The 15,000-nt window shown below is 43.7% G+C and overlaps 1 protein-coding gene across 1 annotated transcript in view; it reads left to right on the forward strand.

Moving 5' to 3' along the window:
• LOC308163503 (tropomodulin-1-like) overlaps nt 1–7,640 on the forward strand; it is a gene marked incomplete at both ends in the record, with an annotated part of 9,059 nt that extends 1,419 nt beyond the window's left edge. Inside the window, 7 exons of the mRNA XM_080537681.1 lie at nt 1,247–1,363; nt 4,009–4,098; nt 4,732–4,862; nt 5,174–5,281; nt 5,511–5,654; nt 6,462–6,606; nt 7,537–7,640. Coding sequence (XP_080393807.1) covers nt 1,247–1,363; nt 4,009–4,098; nt 4,732–4,862; nt 5,174–5,281; nt 5,511–5,654; nt 6,462–6,606; nt 7,537–7,640 — 839 coding nt within the window. The remainder of the gene's footprint in view (nt 1–1,246; nt 1,364–4,008; nt 4,099–4,731; nt 4,863–5,173; nt 5,282–5,510; nt 5,655–6,461; nt 6,607–7,536) is intronic.
• Nucleotides 7,641–15,000: the final 7,360 nt, after the last annotated feature.

The raw sequence follows: 15,000 nt of genomic DNA on the forward strand, positions 1-15,000 counted from the left end.
GCATAAGGCTAGGTGGGAGTTTCTCCCCTCAACAGACCGTTCCTTTTGAAGGGAGCGTTTCATACCGTACCTTCACTCCAGGCGATACACTGTGACACTTTTTAAGACGTGTTCCTATTTATTTGACCTAGATTAGCAATTTAAATGTTTAGAATATAATGGAAGTGGATGTGGTCCAATATGTCTGGCCCAAAATGTGACCACATCCACTTATTGGAAATTGTGGAAGTGGAAGCTGCTAAATTATGTGGAAAAATCTAGGTTTGTGGTTAAATACGGACATTTTGAGGAAAGGGTAGAGGATTGAGGATAGAGCACCAGTCGCTCTGGTCTGACAGCCGCCACTGAGCTGGCTGGCGCAGGGACAACCAGGCTGCCAGAGGCTGGGTCAGGTGAGCTGACCTGAACACGGAATGACCAACTGTCTCCATGGCTTCAGCTGCTGTCACACCCAGAGAGCTCACAGTTTCTGATCCAGGACCAGACCTCTGACACCGCATTGTAGGTTTACACACACACACACATACGCCCACACACACACACTCACACTCACACTCACACACACACTCACACACACACACACACACACACACACACACACACACACACGCCCACACACACACACTCACACTCACACACACACACACACACACACACATACGCCCACACACACACATACACACACACACACACACACACATACGCCAACACACACACACACACATACACTCACACAAACATACATACACACACGTGCACACACACGCACACACACAGATGTCCCCCTCCAAGTGTCCATTCATAGCCGCTAATCCTGAGTCGTTAGCCGGTGTAGAGCATGATGCAGGGGGGCCAGATGCCAGGGATTGCTGGGAGTAACAGTAGCCCCCCTCGGTCCTGTGAGAACAGATTTTTAGAGCCCCCGTGAGTCAGGATTGCATGACGCAATGTGTATTAACTACGTCGTTTCCATGGTCAGTTGTTGAAAACCAAATGGGAAAGAAGTAGTGACTAGAACACCATGGGCCGGTTTCGGCCTAGAGGCTAGAGAGGCCCGACTAGCGATCAGAAGGTCGCTGGTTCGTTCCCCGCCCCCAGGAGGGAGCTCTATGTGCCCTTGAGCAAGGCACTTAACCCCTAATTGCTCCAGGGGTGCCGACTATGGCTGACTGTGTGCCTAGAGCAAAAAAGACCAAATTCCAACAATGGATTGTATGGCAAATAAAAACATTCTTCATTCTTCCAGGGAAGGCCTTCGTGCCTAAGAAGGTGGTAGACCCCATCATGGAGAACGTGACTCTGGAGCCGGAGCTGGAGGAAGCCCTGGCCAATGCTAGTGATGCTGAACTCTGTGACATCGCAGGTAGGGAGAAAGATAGGAGAAAGACACACCCATACAGTACACTGAGTACAATATGTACTTATTTTTTCTCTCCCTCCCTCCCTCCCTCCCTCAACTTTCTCCTCTCTCATTCTCTCTCACGCAGGAACACTGACACACACACACACACACACACACACACACACACACACACACACACACAATCATTTACAGACACTCCTACATTCTGTACATTTGTGAAAGACATTGAATTTGTATTGTGAATTGAACATACTGTTTTGTATACATTTCTCTGCATTGAGCTAAGGAAGTAGACATAATGTTGGTGAATACCGTACATATAATGTAACGTGTGATTGGACTTTCACTGTATGGTATGCACATTTGAGTTCTACCAGTGTCTAATCTGTTATTTAATCTAAACACAATGTTCTGTGTCAATTAATCTTCTCTGTAGACAATGAGGATCCTTAATGACCGCATAACCTTTTTGGTAACAAGACCTACAGTGGCTTTGTGTCGATTTCTGTCCTACTTCCTGTCACCATTTCCTCACGGTTAATGCTAAGTGGGATACTTGGGACGGCCTGACTCTGACCTCACTCCATTGAAGTGGAGATTTTAAACTGGTTAGGTCAGGGTTATGGGTTAGGGTAAAGGTGAGGATTGACCTAAGGATCCCACTTAGCATCTACCATTTCCTCTTTGCATGAAGAAATGCTATATTCATCCTAAAAAAACCACCACCACAGTCTCTCCATCAGTAATCCTCTGCTCTCATTTCACTCTGCTGTCTCCTCTAGCGTTCCACCCCTCCTCTCCCTGTGTCCCTCATCCTGACATCCTCTTCCTCCATCTTCACCCTCTCCTTGTCTTCATCATACCCTCCATTAGTGTCTCCTCCTGCTGGACATGACGGTTGCGCTCTCTAGGACAATAGACGGGGTATCTGGATGCCTGCCCATGCATATCCTGCCATAGCATTTTCTTCATGTTGTTGTCTGTCGCCATTTTATTTGGATACTGCCCTCTAGTTCATCTGCATCTTCTAGATAATGAACTGCAAGTCTGTTGCTATGCAACAATTTACTAAGGTTAGGGTTAGGTTGCGGGTTCAGTTTAAAGGTCAGGGTCAGGGTTAGGGTTAGAACTTAGGTTAGTGTAAGCGTTAGGGTCATGTTTAGCGGACAGTTGAAGAGTTTGTTGATAGTTAAGTTACAACATCTAGGGCTGGTTTCACAGACAAGGCTTAGGCCTAATCCTAGACTATAAAGCATCTTCAATGGAGATTTTCCATTGCAAGTGTGATTTAGTCCAGGATTAGGCTTAAGCCTTGTCTGTGAAACCGGCCCAGAGTAAACTATCTGCGGGGGACTGTCCAAATAAAGTGATTTGATGTGAGTTTGATGCGGGTTGGGCAGGTAAGCTTGCACCTCCCACGCTGACCCCATAGAAAAACAGAATAAAATCAACATTCCATGGCGAGTGAGCCGGCCGCCATCTTTGGTGTACCATTCTTGAGTAAGGCACTTAACCCTAAGTTACTCCAGGGAGACTGCCCCTGTAATCTCTAATTGTAAGTCACTTTGGATAAAAGCGTCTGCTAAATGGTTAAAATGTAAATCGTCGTGTTTAGTTTAGTTTGCCCACTCCTGAGTCACAGTAAATGGTGCCTGGCAGTTTGCTTGCTTGGAGTGATTCAGCCCTCTCAGATACTTCATTGGTTTGCAATTAATAATAGCGCCAGATGAGTCACTGGCTCCATGGACTACTAAAAATGGACAGCCTGTTCTCTGTTGTTTGTGTCTGTAAAAACAACCTGTTCTCATACACTCTGTCACCTTGACAGATGAAAAGATGTGCTGGCTGTTTTTTTTGGGAAGTGCTTTCTTTCTGCTGTTTTTCTGCTTTCTTCTTGGCTCCCTGTTTTGACTCTGTTCGTTTGTGCTTGCCTCAGAGCTGGTGCTGTACCAAATACATCTGAACCCACTGGCTGGACGAGTGCGCGGAAGATAAAACAACCCCAGAAATATGCATAGTCTATACACACAGTCAAGGTATTTCTCCAGCAGGAGAAAGGCTGGTGGAGGTAGCAATCGGAGGACCGTTTCATTGTAAGGCATGGAATGGAATGACCGATGGTATTAAACACTGATTCCATTCCATGCATCACAATGAGCCTGTCCTCTAGACTCTTTATACCGTCTTCATAGGGCGTACACGCTCTGGGAAACAATGTCTGTATCGAGTGACATTTGTAACAATGACAATTGCTACTTGAACAATGCCCTTCGTCGTGATCTGCATTGCGACGGTTGTTTTTGGTGTGTGTCGTGATGTGAATTGCTTTGTGTGAAATGTACTGGATGTCTGGGCTGATGTTTTTTTTGCGTGGGATGTTTTTGAGTTTGAACCTGCTCTGAAGGCCCACTTACTGTGTCTCTGCTCTGGTGACTCGGTCAAGTAAACATAATCCCAACTGAAGGAAGGGTTGGCATCCACCCACTACCTTCCCTTGGATCTATTCCCCTCTGGTCACGTCATTTGACCCACTCTCTCTCTCTCTCCCCCTCTCTCTCTCCCCTCCCCCCACTATCTCGCTCTCTCATACTTTATTTTTTCTCTCCTTTCTTCCTATCACTCCATCTCCTCTCCTTCACCACCAGCCATTTTGGGCATGCACACTCTGATGAGTAACCAGCAGTACTACGAAGCCCTGGCCAGCAGCAACATTGTCAACAAACAAGGTTTAAACAGTAAGTGGGATAGCTCCTGGGAACTGCCCTAATGTGATTCGTCTGTTTATCCTATGTTATACTTACAGTAAACCTTTATTGTAAACTTGCAAGTGGCAAGACAAATGGTGTTAGTTGAACATAGAGTTAAATGGGCCAAAGCTGTAATGCATGCTTCAGAACAAATAGCTCCAATTGAGAACTGTTCTCAAGTTTGGTTATCGCCTAATAATTCTTGCAAATTCATATTTAATCTCAGTCTTTGATCTGAACTATTTGTTATTCTGTTACCTTTACTTGACATGCTGTCTCTATGTTGTTATGGAGTTTCTTAAAGGAGATGTTTTGCTTTTTAGAGAAGGCAGCTTACTTGCCCCATAAAAGTGATTCAGTTAGATCTAAGGCGAGCGTGGCTGTTGACTACATGCTGAGATTCAAAAATAGCACACGTACATGCACTCAAAAACAGTCTGGATTGTTCTACAGCACTTGCAAAGAATTGAAAAAACAATGAGCCATCCCTTTGAAAATGAAATGACGTTTTTGATAGATTTTTCTAATGAGTTTTCTACATAGTATAGAATGAATAGATTTAGTATATATGAACCAAACAAGAGTGTGATTTTCACTCATAGTATGCCATGCCCGTTGCAGGTGTTATCCAGTGCGCCCAGTATAAGCCCGTCCCTGACGAACAGCCCAACGCTACTGATGTTGAGGAAACGCTGCAGAGGATGAAGAGGAACGACCCTGACCTTCTGGAGGTCAACCTCAATAACATCAGGGTAATTCTGACCATTGATGTACATATGCATGATTTATGATATAACACAGTACAGTAATACTATCAACAGGATATGGTTGATAAGCCAGGGGTCGGGGTCAATGCCATCAGTGTAATGGAAATTCCAAGGCGAGATCGGTCCATCACCCGTTTAACTACCCAATGTTAGACGTGTAGGTCTGTATAGCAGGCACAGCCCTGCTCCACCCTGATGGAGGCCTTACAGCTGAAAACAGCAGTGCCAATAATAGTTCTCTACGAACGACGTCTTTTCTTTGACAAAAGTATTTTCTTGTCACTTTTGTTTTCTAGAATATTCCAGTGCCTGTCCTGAAGGCCTACGCAGACGTCTTGAAAGAGAACACAGCCGTAGAGCGTCTGAGTATTGTAGGAACCAGGAGTAATGACCCCATAGCCTTTGTGAATGACTTAACTGTACACGGCTGGTGATTCATATATTTCATTGGAGACTTTACAGAAGTCCAAACACCACCACCACCCGCGGCATCGAATTGCTAGCTTTTCGGTGGCGCATATTTTTTTAACATACCTGACACCAAAGCAAATTCCTGGAAACCATTGTTTGCCGTGGCAATAATGTGTCCGGTATATTTTCATTCAGTGTCCCCCGTGGGTCTGTTTGTGGTAGGCCCTGGCTGATATGCTGAAGGTCAACACCACTCTGAAGAGTCTGAACGTGGAGTCTAACTTCATCACAGGGACAGGCATCCTATCTCTGATAGGGGCCCTGCAGTCCAACACAACTCTGCAAGAACTCAAGATCGACAACCAGGTAGGGACTAGTTGGTCTGTCTGTCTGTCTGTCTGTCTGCCTGTCGGGAACTTTAGAGTGCCTAAGCAGAAGCCTTGAAAGACAATCTGTCTGTCTGTCTGTCTGTCTCTTTTTATTTATGTATTTATTATCACTCAATCTATGAATGTGTCTGCCACCTTATCAGATGCCCTATACTGGCTAGCAGACACAGCTTATAGAGAAATATTCAGTTTACAGTATGTGATGGTGATAATAAATATCTCTCTCTGGACGGATTACGGTACTTTCAACAAGTTTGAAAAGCGTTTGCACTAGTGTGGAGTTATTTTCAGAAGGATAGATTATTGTATTAAAAATAAAAGAAGCTAAATGTTATATTAGAGACTTAATATGGTCATTAGGCCTTACTGTACATCTAACAAGTGAAATATGTCCTAACATAGTAGGATGAATATCACTACTCCATGCTTCATATTTGTTTATGTGTCATACATATTTGGCCCCACTTTGTTCAGAGAGTTCAGGTATTTGGGTAGTTAGATTTAGCTCGATCGTGTTTTCAAAGGGTGCTTCAGGTTTAGGGTAAGGGTTAAATGAATTAGAGGAACAGTTTGTCTTCATAGTTAGTTAAACAATCTACCAACTATCTCTAGGGCACTATCCAAATATATCTACCTGAATAGTTTGTCTTGATAGCTGATAGATTGTTTAACTAACTATCTCTAGGGGACTATCCAAGTCAGATGTTCCTGAGAATCTTCATACGTCGTCATTATGCTGCATCGTAACGTGTGTGATTCGTCGTTCCCCCCCGTCTCCAAACAGAGCCAGCCCTTGGGGAACAAGGTGGAGATGGAGATTGCCAGTATGTTGGAGAAGAACAGGTCGTTGCTCAAGTTTGGCTACCACTTCACCCAGCAGGGCCCGCGCCTGTGGGGCTCCAACGCCATGATGAACAACAATGACCTGGGTGAGATCTTTGTTCCAGTCATGCTACAGTACCACTCATTCACTAATGCAACCATCCTAATAATAATAGTAATAATAATAATAATAATAATAATAATACTAATAATAATACTAATAATAATAATAATACACTGAATTCATATTGAGCTTTTCTAAGACCCAAAGATGCTTATCTTTTCACACAAGTCCCACAATCACTCACTCTGTCTTTCTTAGTAGACATCTCACAATTTTATGACATCCTTTTCCTCCATCCATCCTTTTCCATTCTCACATTTGTACGATCCTCAAAAACCCTCACTCACTCACACCTCAGACCTTTGAATATTATATTATAGATTTTGTTTTTAAATATAAACTTTCCAAGAAATGAAAAAAGCATTGCACTCATGGAACTGAGCCTCTCTGTCTGTTTGAGTCGATTGTAATCTAACTTAGTGCACCATCAGAGCATCATAATTTTACTGTAACTCAATAAGGCAAGGGGGCAGAGCCAATTCCAGGGAACATAAGTTCCTGGCTGTTTCGATCTCGTCTCTCTGGAAGATGACATCATCAAAGCTGAACTGGTGTTCCTGTGATCCGGAACAGCTGAGCTGAGGCACTACCAGTGACTAATTTAAAGCTGTTTATAAAAGGAGCATCACAGGACATGCCTGTGTTCTTGTACCAATGTTGCTCCATACATCAATACTATTATTACACTGTGTGTCTGTATGATTTTACGACTCTTCTTGAGAAGATATGCATGAGCTGCTCTTGTAAATTATTATGATTAGTGTTTCTTTTAGAATGTGAAAAGCACACTCATTGTATACAGTTGTATTTAATGTCGGTCATCGTGTGTACATGCTTGCGCGTGTGTGTGTGTGTGTGTGTGTGTGTACATGGGTGGGCATGCATTTATCTGTATACCACTGTTTTGTTACAGCTCGGATTGTTCGATCTGACTCAGATGGTTCCTTTACCCTCACTCTGTCCGTGCCAGAGTTGGAGAGGGCGTTTGGTAAAAAGTTCAAGAGCAAGTCCAAGTAAAGACAGCCATTTTATGAATAGTCTTTCCTCTACAGCAGTCTCTTGCTTCAGCAGTCTCTTGCCTACCCATTACTACCTGCGTCTTCCTCTCCTTTTCTCCACCCCCCCTCCTTCCTCTCTCTCTCCAGCAGTGACCTTCTTTAGTAGCTCTTAAGATCTTAAGTAGGCCTTCATTGTCAGGGGCTTGCTTCTGGCTTTTACAATTTCAGTGACATGGGAGAAGGTTTGAAGGTGACTTTGACTGGCTATTTTCTTCAAAACTCTATCAGGCAAACGGTACAGGACACAACTGCTTTGCTCGACTATATGTTTCTCTTCAAGCACTTCTGCTTACTTGTTGGTTCTACAAAATGGTTAAGACAAGACACTAAGATGTCTAAGACAAATATATTGAAATGTTTTCATTGCTCCTCTAATTTCTGTGTGCTTACTCTGCCTCCCTCCCTCCCTATCTTTCTCTCTCCCTCTCTCTGTCTCTGTCTCTCACGTCCTTACCACAGTAAGAAAGAGAAGGCTTGAAGGTGGGCCCATCTTCCCCAAGTGTCGGTCAAACGTGTAGCCTCCCCTGCCGGAGTTGCCCGCCCCACCCCGCCCCGCCCTGCCCTGCCCCTCCACATCCAACCAAACTCCCACAATAAACCCCTGTTTCAACCCCAACTCTACAGAGATGGGCCCTGGTCAAATACATTTTAAAGTGCATCCTTCCTTCCTTCCTACCTACCTTTCTCTTTTACTTGGAGTAAATATCTCTCACAGACTAATTTGTTTGACAAACAAACTCATCTGACTTGACAGGATCTATAAAAACTCTGTTTTTCATCCAATTATATAGATCAGTGATTTCTTCAAGTGTTGGAGGATGGAAGGAAGGATGTATTTCAGAAGTATTGGAACAGAGCAATGGTTATATTTGAAGAGGCGGGGGGGGGGGGGGGGACTCTGGTGAATGCTGTCTCACCTGAGGCATGTACTTATCTACTATTGTGAATGTTTTCTTTCACAGTTTTTCTACAGATACTGGTTAGATGACAGATCAGTTATGACAGTTGGTCATTGTGAGACTAATCCACCATAAAGAATATATTTATTTGTTTTTACTGGAGATGATGTTTTGTGGTTGTAGAACTTAAATGGTGTACACCCATTCTGTAAAATGCTGCACCACCACCACCTGTGATGTCTTCCTGACTGTGGGTGTGTTCGTAAATACGCTCTGAGAGCGCCGGAGCACACCGTTCGGTAAATAAATGATTTCAGTTGAAACCAGAGCACTCAGAGCAAATTTCCAGAGCGTATTTACAAACGCACCATTTAGGACAATACACACTGCATATTTCAGCATTTTGCAACCACTTAACGTAAGTCATTTGTGTGAGGTTCATAAAGGTTTGTAGTCAGCTCACACCGTTTGTATGCAATGTCATTTGGAGGTAGAAGCTATGTTCAGAGGTGTAGGTAGAGATAATATATTTAGGGGTGTTATTTATTAATGATTACCCCTAATAAGGTTTGAACTGTCAGAGTTTTGTTCTGGTTGTTGCTTTTTTCAGTTGAACCGTAAACGATGGACTTGAATGTGCCAGCTACCCAAGTGTTCTTGAAGTGCAATGTCATTTTGTAGTCAAAAAAGATCACCATTAAGGTTCCATATGAAATAAACATAGAACGTATAAATCACAGTCTTCACGTGAAAACTGCTATAGTTGTGGAGATGATACATATGAGGTGAAAAATCTGTGAATCCCCCCCTTTAAGTCAAATCACCCTGATCTCTTTCAAAACTGTAAATCCCATATCATCAACAGAACTGGGGGAGGAAAAAAAAAACAATTTTGGTCTGTGAACAAGTTTTATTTATTCTTAAGCAGAACATACAAGATGGTCCTTTATTGCTGATATAGCATTCCATTCTGGTTACCATGACATTCTCACAACCGACCAAGGAGTACAACTGAATTATCAAGCATAATAATGTCCTCTTAAACTGTATTTATTTATTTATATATATTTTTTTTTTGCTGATTAAGCAAATTATTGAACAAACTATCCGCAATCCAGGGGGGAAAACTGATGTTCCCTCTCTTCACATGATGGAAAATCTAGCCCTCCAGTCAATACTGTTTTTAATCATTTTTTTCCATTTTTTTCCCATAGCAAATCCTGATAGCGTTATTGAATTCCAGTTAAATGTCGAAGCTTAAAGCTGAGTTTCAGCAGTACTGCTGTGTGGTCATCCTCATCAAAAACTGTAAATGAAATTCCTGCATACATGCTATTACCATTATCATACCATGATAATATAACCACATTCAAAATCAGAGTTATTGCCATATATTTTTGCGTGACTAAGAGGAATAAATTGATATTGTACATATTCACAACAGACTTGACTAGACAAATGGCATGCACGACATAAGAAGGTACACAGAGTTGATATAAAATTTGTTCAGACCGACGTAATGATTATGGGGTGAAGTGGGGCACGACACATAGGTGTACATATACGCGCGTGTCCAAAAAGTTGTTATAAGACAAAACCAAACATAGCCTAACATGAAACGATTCTTCAAATGTCCTTTAAAGATAAAATATGGCTTATAGAGTTATTCTCAGATATTGTTTTGACAGACACACAGTAATGATTATTTCGTTGATCATTTGCACCTCAGGCTATTTACAAATAAAACTGGCTGCGTTCGTAGATTCGCTCGAGAGAGCGACGGAGCGCACACTGGGTTCGACGTCATAAAGGGACCAAGTCATTTGACTGGACAAGAGGCATTCCATGAGTGCTGATCAGATTTCCAAAGCGAATTTACGAACGCAGCCTTATACTGTATATTGGGTGTGTATCATAATATGATTTTGACTTCATGCATTTTGTTGTTATAGAGACCCACAATGCTGTGTGCTGAGAATCAATAACAATTCAGAATCTCTTTGTACAGAGTGGCCATGCGTCGGGATTTCAACCTAAACAGAGAGCAAGGGACTCCTCAAACCCTCTCACATCATCCAGTGGCCTAGAGAGAAAGAAGGAACTTGAAATGGTATGTTGTCTCAATTACATACACATGTGTAGGATATGACAGTCCAATAGCACACGCACACACATCCCCCCCCCCCAACACACACACACACACACACACACACACACACACACACACACACACACACACACACACACACACAGGCATAGAGAGTGAGGAGGAATGTGTACAACAGGCTGGTAGTCCATATGACCTGGAAACACTAATCAGAAATCAGAAAAGGAATAAAGAAAAACGTTCACAGACCACTCAAGGTGAGAATGTGTTGTGTTGTTACAATGGTATTATTCCTTGAACGTAACCAAGGAACATGCTATGTTTTCTGTGTGTGTGTGTTTTAAAGTTCCCAAATGAGTGACTGTTCATAATGAGATTTGATTTCAGTATAATAATAAAAACAGGCCACATATACAAGAGGACAGTAAACACACTTTAACAACAAAATGTAAAACATGTAAATGTAACAACTAAAAGGTGAATGGGTGCTACAGTACAACCAGCAGCATGATACAGATGAGCTCAAGCCATCTTGTGGTTTGTGGCAGCTATTGCATTGGGAGGTGAATGAGAGTTTAGCTGTAAACTGGTTTAGATCAGTTATTCCACACTTTTCCCTTGAATACTGTCACAGACTTGTCATGCATTTTGTTGTTATAGAGACCCACAATGCTGTGTGCTGAGAATCAATAACAATTCAGAATCTCTTTGTACAGAGTGGCCAGGCATCGGGATATCTCCCTGAATACCTAAAGAGAGCGAGGGACTCCTCAAACCCTCTCACATCATCCAGTGGCATAGAGAGCAAGAAGGAACATGGAATGGTATGTTGCCCCCATTACATACACATGTGTAGGATATGACAGTCCAATAGCACATGCGCGCACACACACACACACACACACACACACACACACACACACACACACACACACACACACACACACACACACACAACCAGTGGCATAGAGAGTGAGAAGGAACTTAATATGGTATGTTGCCCCCATTACATACACATGTGTAGGTTGTGACAGTCCAAGTTATTTGTTTGTATTATTGTAACCAAGGAACATGCTATGTTTTCTGTGTGTCTGTGTGTGTGTGTCTGTGTGTGTGTGTGTGTGTTTTTAAAAGTTCCTAAATGAGTGACTGTTCATAATGAGATTTGATTTAAGCATAATTGTATTGAAGTGTGATTTTTGAGCTATGTGAACCACCGTAGTTGGAGTGATGAAAAGCGTATAGGTAACTAGTGTTGCCCGGGCAGGAATGCGGAAGTGATACTATGCCTGTATACCTGCGGTTTGGTCAGTAAAGCTACGGAGATATATCAAAGTGTTTCGCCGCCTCTGCCTCCATTCTTTATTGTGAATTCTAGATGTTATTGGCTATATACATAACAAAACAATTGGCGACGAGGATTGACGAACTTGTGCGGCGGTTTCGTTTCCCCCTGGATTACAAATTATCACCGGCGGGAGTCATGATCAGGGCGGTGTGCGTGCTGTGAAGTTCGGAAAAAGAGAAACTCACACACTGCGCATATTGGAGGAGAGTAAAGAAGTAAGTGAAACGGACTTGCTTAAAGTGGGAAAATGCCGATGACGGGAGCATTTGGACAGTTTGATGACACTTTAGAGACTTGGAATGCTTACACTGAACGGTTTGAGTTTTTTGTTATTGCTAATGACATTAAAGATAACAAGGTGGTGGCAACCTTCCTTAGTATAATAGGAGCTAAAACGTTTGGCTTGCTAAGGGACTTACTCCAACCAAATAAGCCAGGTGCCTATTCTTACAAGGACATTGTGACAACGTTAAATGGACATTTTTGCCCAAAGCCTTTGGTGATTGCAGAGCGGTTCAGGTTCCACAAGAGGAATCAAGAGGAAGGTGAATCCATTACTCAATATGTAGCAGTACTGAGGAAATTGACTGAACACTGTCAGTTTGGCACATCACTGTGTGACACTCTGTGTGACAGACTTGTGTGTGGATTAAGGAGTGAGGCAATACAGAAGCGCCTGCTCACAGAGGAGCACCTCACATTTAAGACAGCTGTGGATATTGCAATATCAATGGAGCTAGCTGCCAGGGAAGCACTGCAGCTAGGGGCTGCCTCAAGAGTGCATGGTGTAGCAGCCACACATGATAGACAGAGAGGGGGTACCCTGGAATGTTATCGTTGTGGGAAACGTGATCACCTGTCATCAGAATGCTGGGCGAGGGAGCTCCTATGCCGTCACTGTGACAAGAGGGGACACATTGAGCGGGTTTGTAGAGCTAAGAGAGAGAAGTCAACAAAGGTCACCTTTAAAGAGGGTAGTGGTGGTCTAGTGGATAGTGAGTTGGACTTGGGATCGGAAGGTTGTGAGTTCAAATCCCGCCTGAAGCCACACCACTACTAGTGTGCCCTTGGGCAAGGCACTTAGCCCTCAGTTACTCCAGGGGGAATGTCCCTGTAATTCATAATTGTAAGTCGCTTTGGATAAAAGCGTCTGCTAAATGGCAAAATTAATTAAATTAATTAAAGATAGGAAAAAGTCAGACAAGGCAAACACAGACCACTGGCGGTCAAAGAAGAAACTGCACAGTGTTAAGCAGCGACAGACAAGCAGCAGTGGAACAGACTCAGAAGAGGAGTTACCAATAAAGGTGTTAACTGTAAAAGGAGGCTCGGCAGCCTAAAGTGTCACCCCGTTATTGGAAGGACATCCCATTACGATGGAAATCGATACTGGAGCTGCTGTATCACTAATGTCAGAGACACTGTTCAAGAAAAAAACTGAACCATATGCCATTGACTCAGGCAAAGCTCATTCTAAAAACATACACAGGTGAAACCGTCTCCATGGTTGGGAGGGCTGAGGTCCTAGTTGAATTAAATGGACAAAAAGTCAGGCTTCCGATCTATGTGGTCAGAGGGGACTATCCAGCACTGATGGGCAGACCATGGCTGGAGGTGATGCGTCTGAACTGGAGAAAGGTGAATGCAGTATCAGAAGATACCACCGGCCTATCAGCAGTGTTAAAGCGACATGCAGCTGTGTTTAAAGACGAGCTGGGGAGCATGAAAGGCATCACAGTCAAGCTGCAGGTCAAACCTGATTCCAAACCACGCTTTATGAAAGCCAGGACTGTTCCCTATGCACTCAGGCCAAAGGTCGACGCTGATATACAGAGGCTGGTGAAGATTGGGGTCATTTAGCCAGTACCATACAGCGACTAGGCCACCCCCGTGGTCCCGGTAATCAAGAGAGATGGATCAGTTCGCCTGTGTGGTGACTTCAAGGTAACTGTTAACCCCGGTGCTGACTGTTGAACAATACCCTCTTCCAGTGATTGAGGACCTGTTTGCTGGGTTGGCTGGTGGTAAGAAATTCAGTAAAATCGATCTGAACCAGGCCTACCTACAGATGCATGTTGAAAAAGAGTCACAGGAGCTCCTCACCATCACCACCCACAAGGGTCTCTATAGATATCACCATCTGCCGTTTGGCATCACCTCCGCCCCGGCAGTGTTCCAGAGGGCCATGGATCAGGTTCTGAGTGGTCTCTCTGGTGTGCAATGCTATCTGGATGATATCTTGGTGACTGGAAAGGATGATGAAGAACATCTGCTGAACCTGGATAAAACTCTGGGAAGACTTGAAGAATATGGCTTACGTGTTCGCCAGGAAAAATGCGACTTCTTCAAGGCAGCAGTGGAATACCTGGGCCATGTCATCGATGCAGACGAGCTCCACACAGCGCCCTCTAAAGTGACCGCCATTTCAGAGGCTCCTGCTCCCGAGAATGTGAGCCAGTTGAGATCTTTCCTTGGGCTTCTAAACTATTATGGCAAGTTTATTCCACAGCTGGCTAGGCGGCTAAAGCCGTTGCACGAACTACTGAGGGAGGGCAAAACATGGTCATGGTCAAAAGAATGTGACGCAGCGTTTAACATAGCCAAAGCAGCATTGACCGACAAGAGGGTGTTAACACACTTCGACCCGTCCTTGCCTCTCCAACTCGCATGTGACGCGTCGCCATATGGAGTGGGCGCCGTGGTGTCCCATATCACACCGACTGGAGAAGACAAACCCATCGCGTTTGCGTCATGTACGCTGAGCACAGCAGAAAGGAACTATCCACAGATAGAGAAAGAAGCATTAAGCATTATCTTTGGAATCAAAAAGTTCCACACTTACCTGTTCGGAAGGAGGTTCACCCTGCTGACCGACCATCGTCCTTTGACATCCATCTTGGGTCCGTATGCAGGGATACCGACCCTGGCAGCAAGCCGCATGCAGCGCTGGGCACTGCTCCTCAGT

The sequence above is a fragment of the Nansenia antarctica genome (genome assembly GCF_963989245.1).
Source record: "Nansenia antarctica genome assembly, chromosome: 8".
NCBI lineage: Eukaryota > Metazoa > Chordata > Actinopteri > Argentiniformes > Microstomatidae > Nansenia > Nansenia antarctica.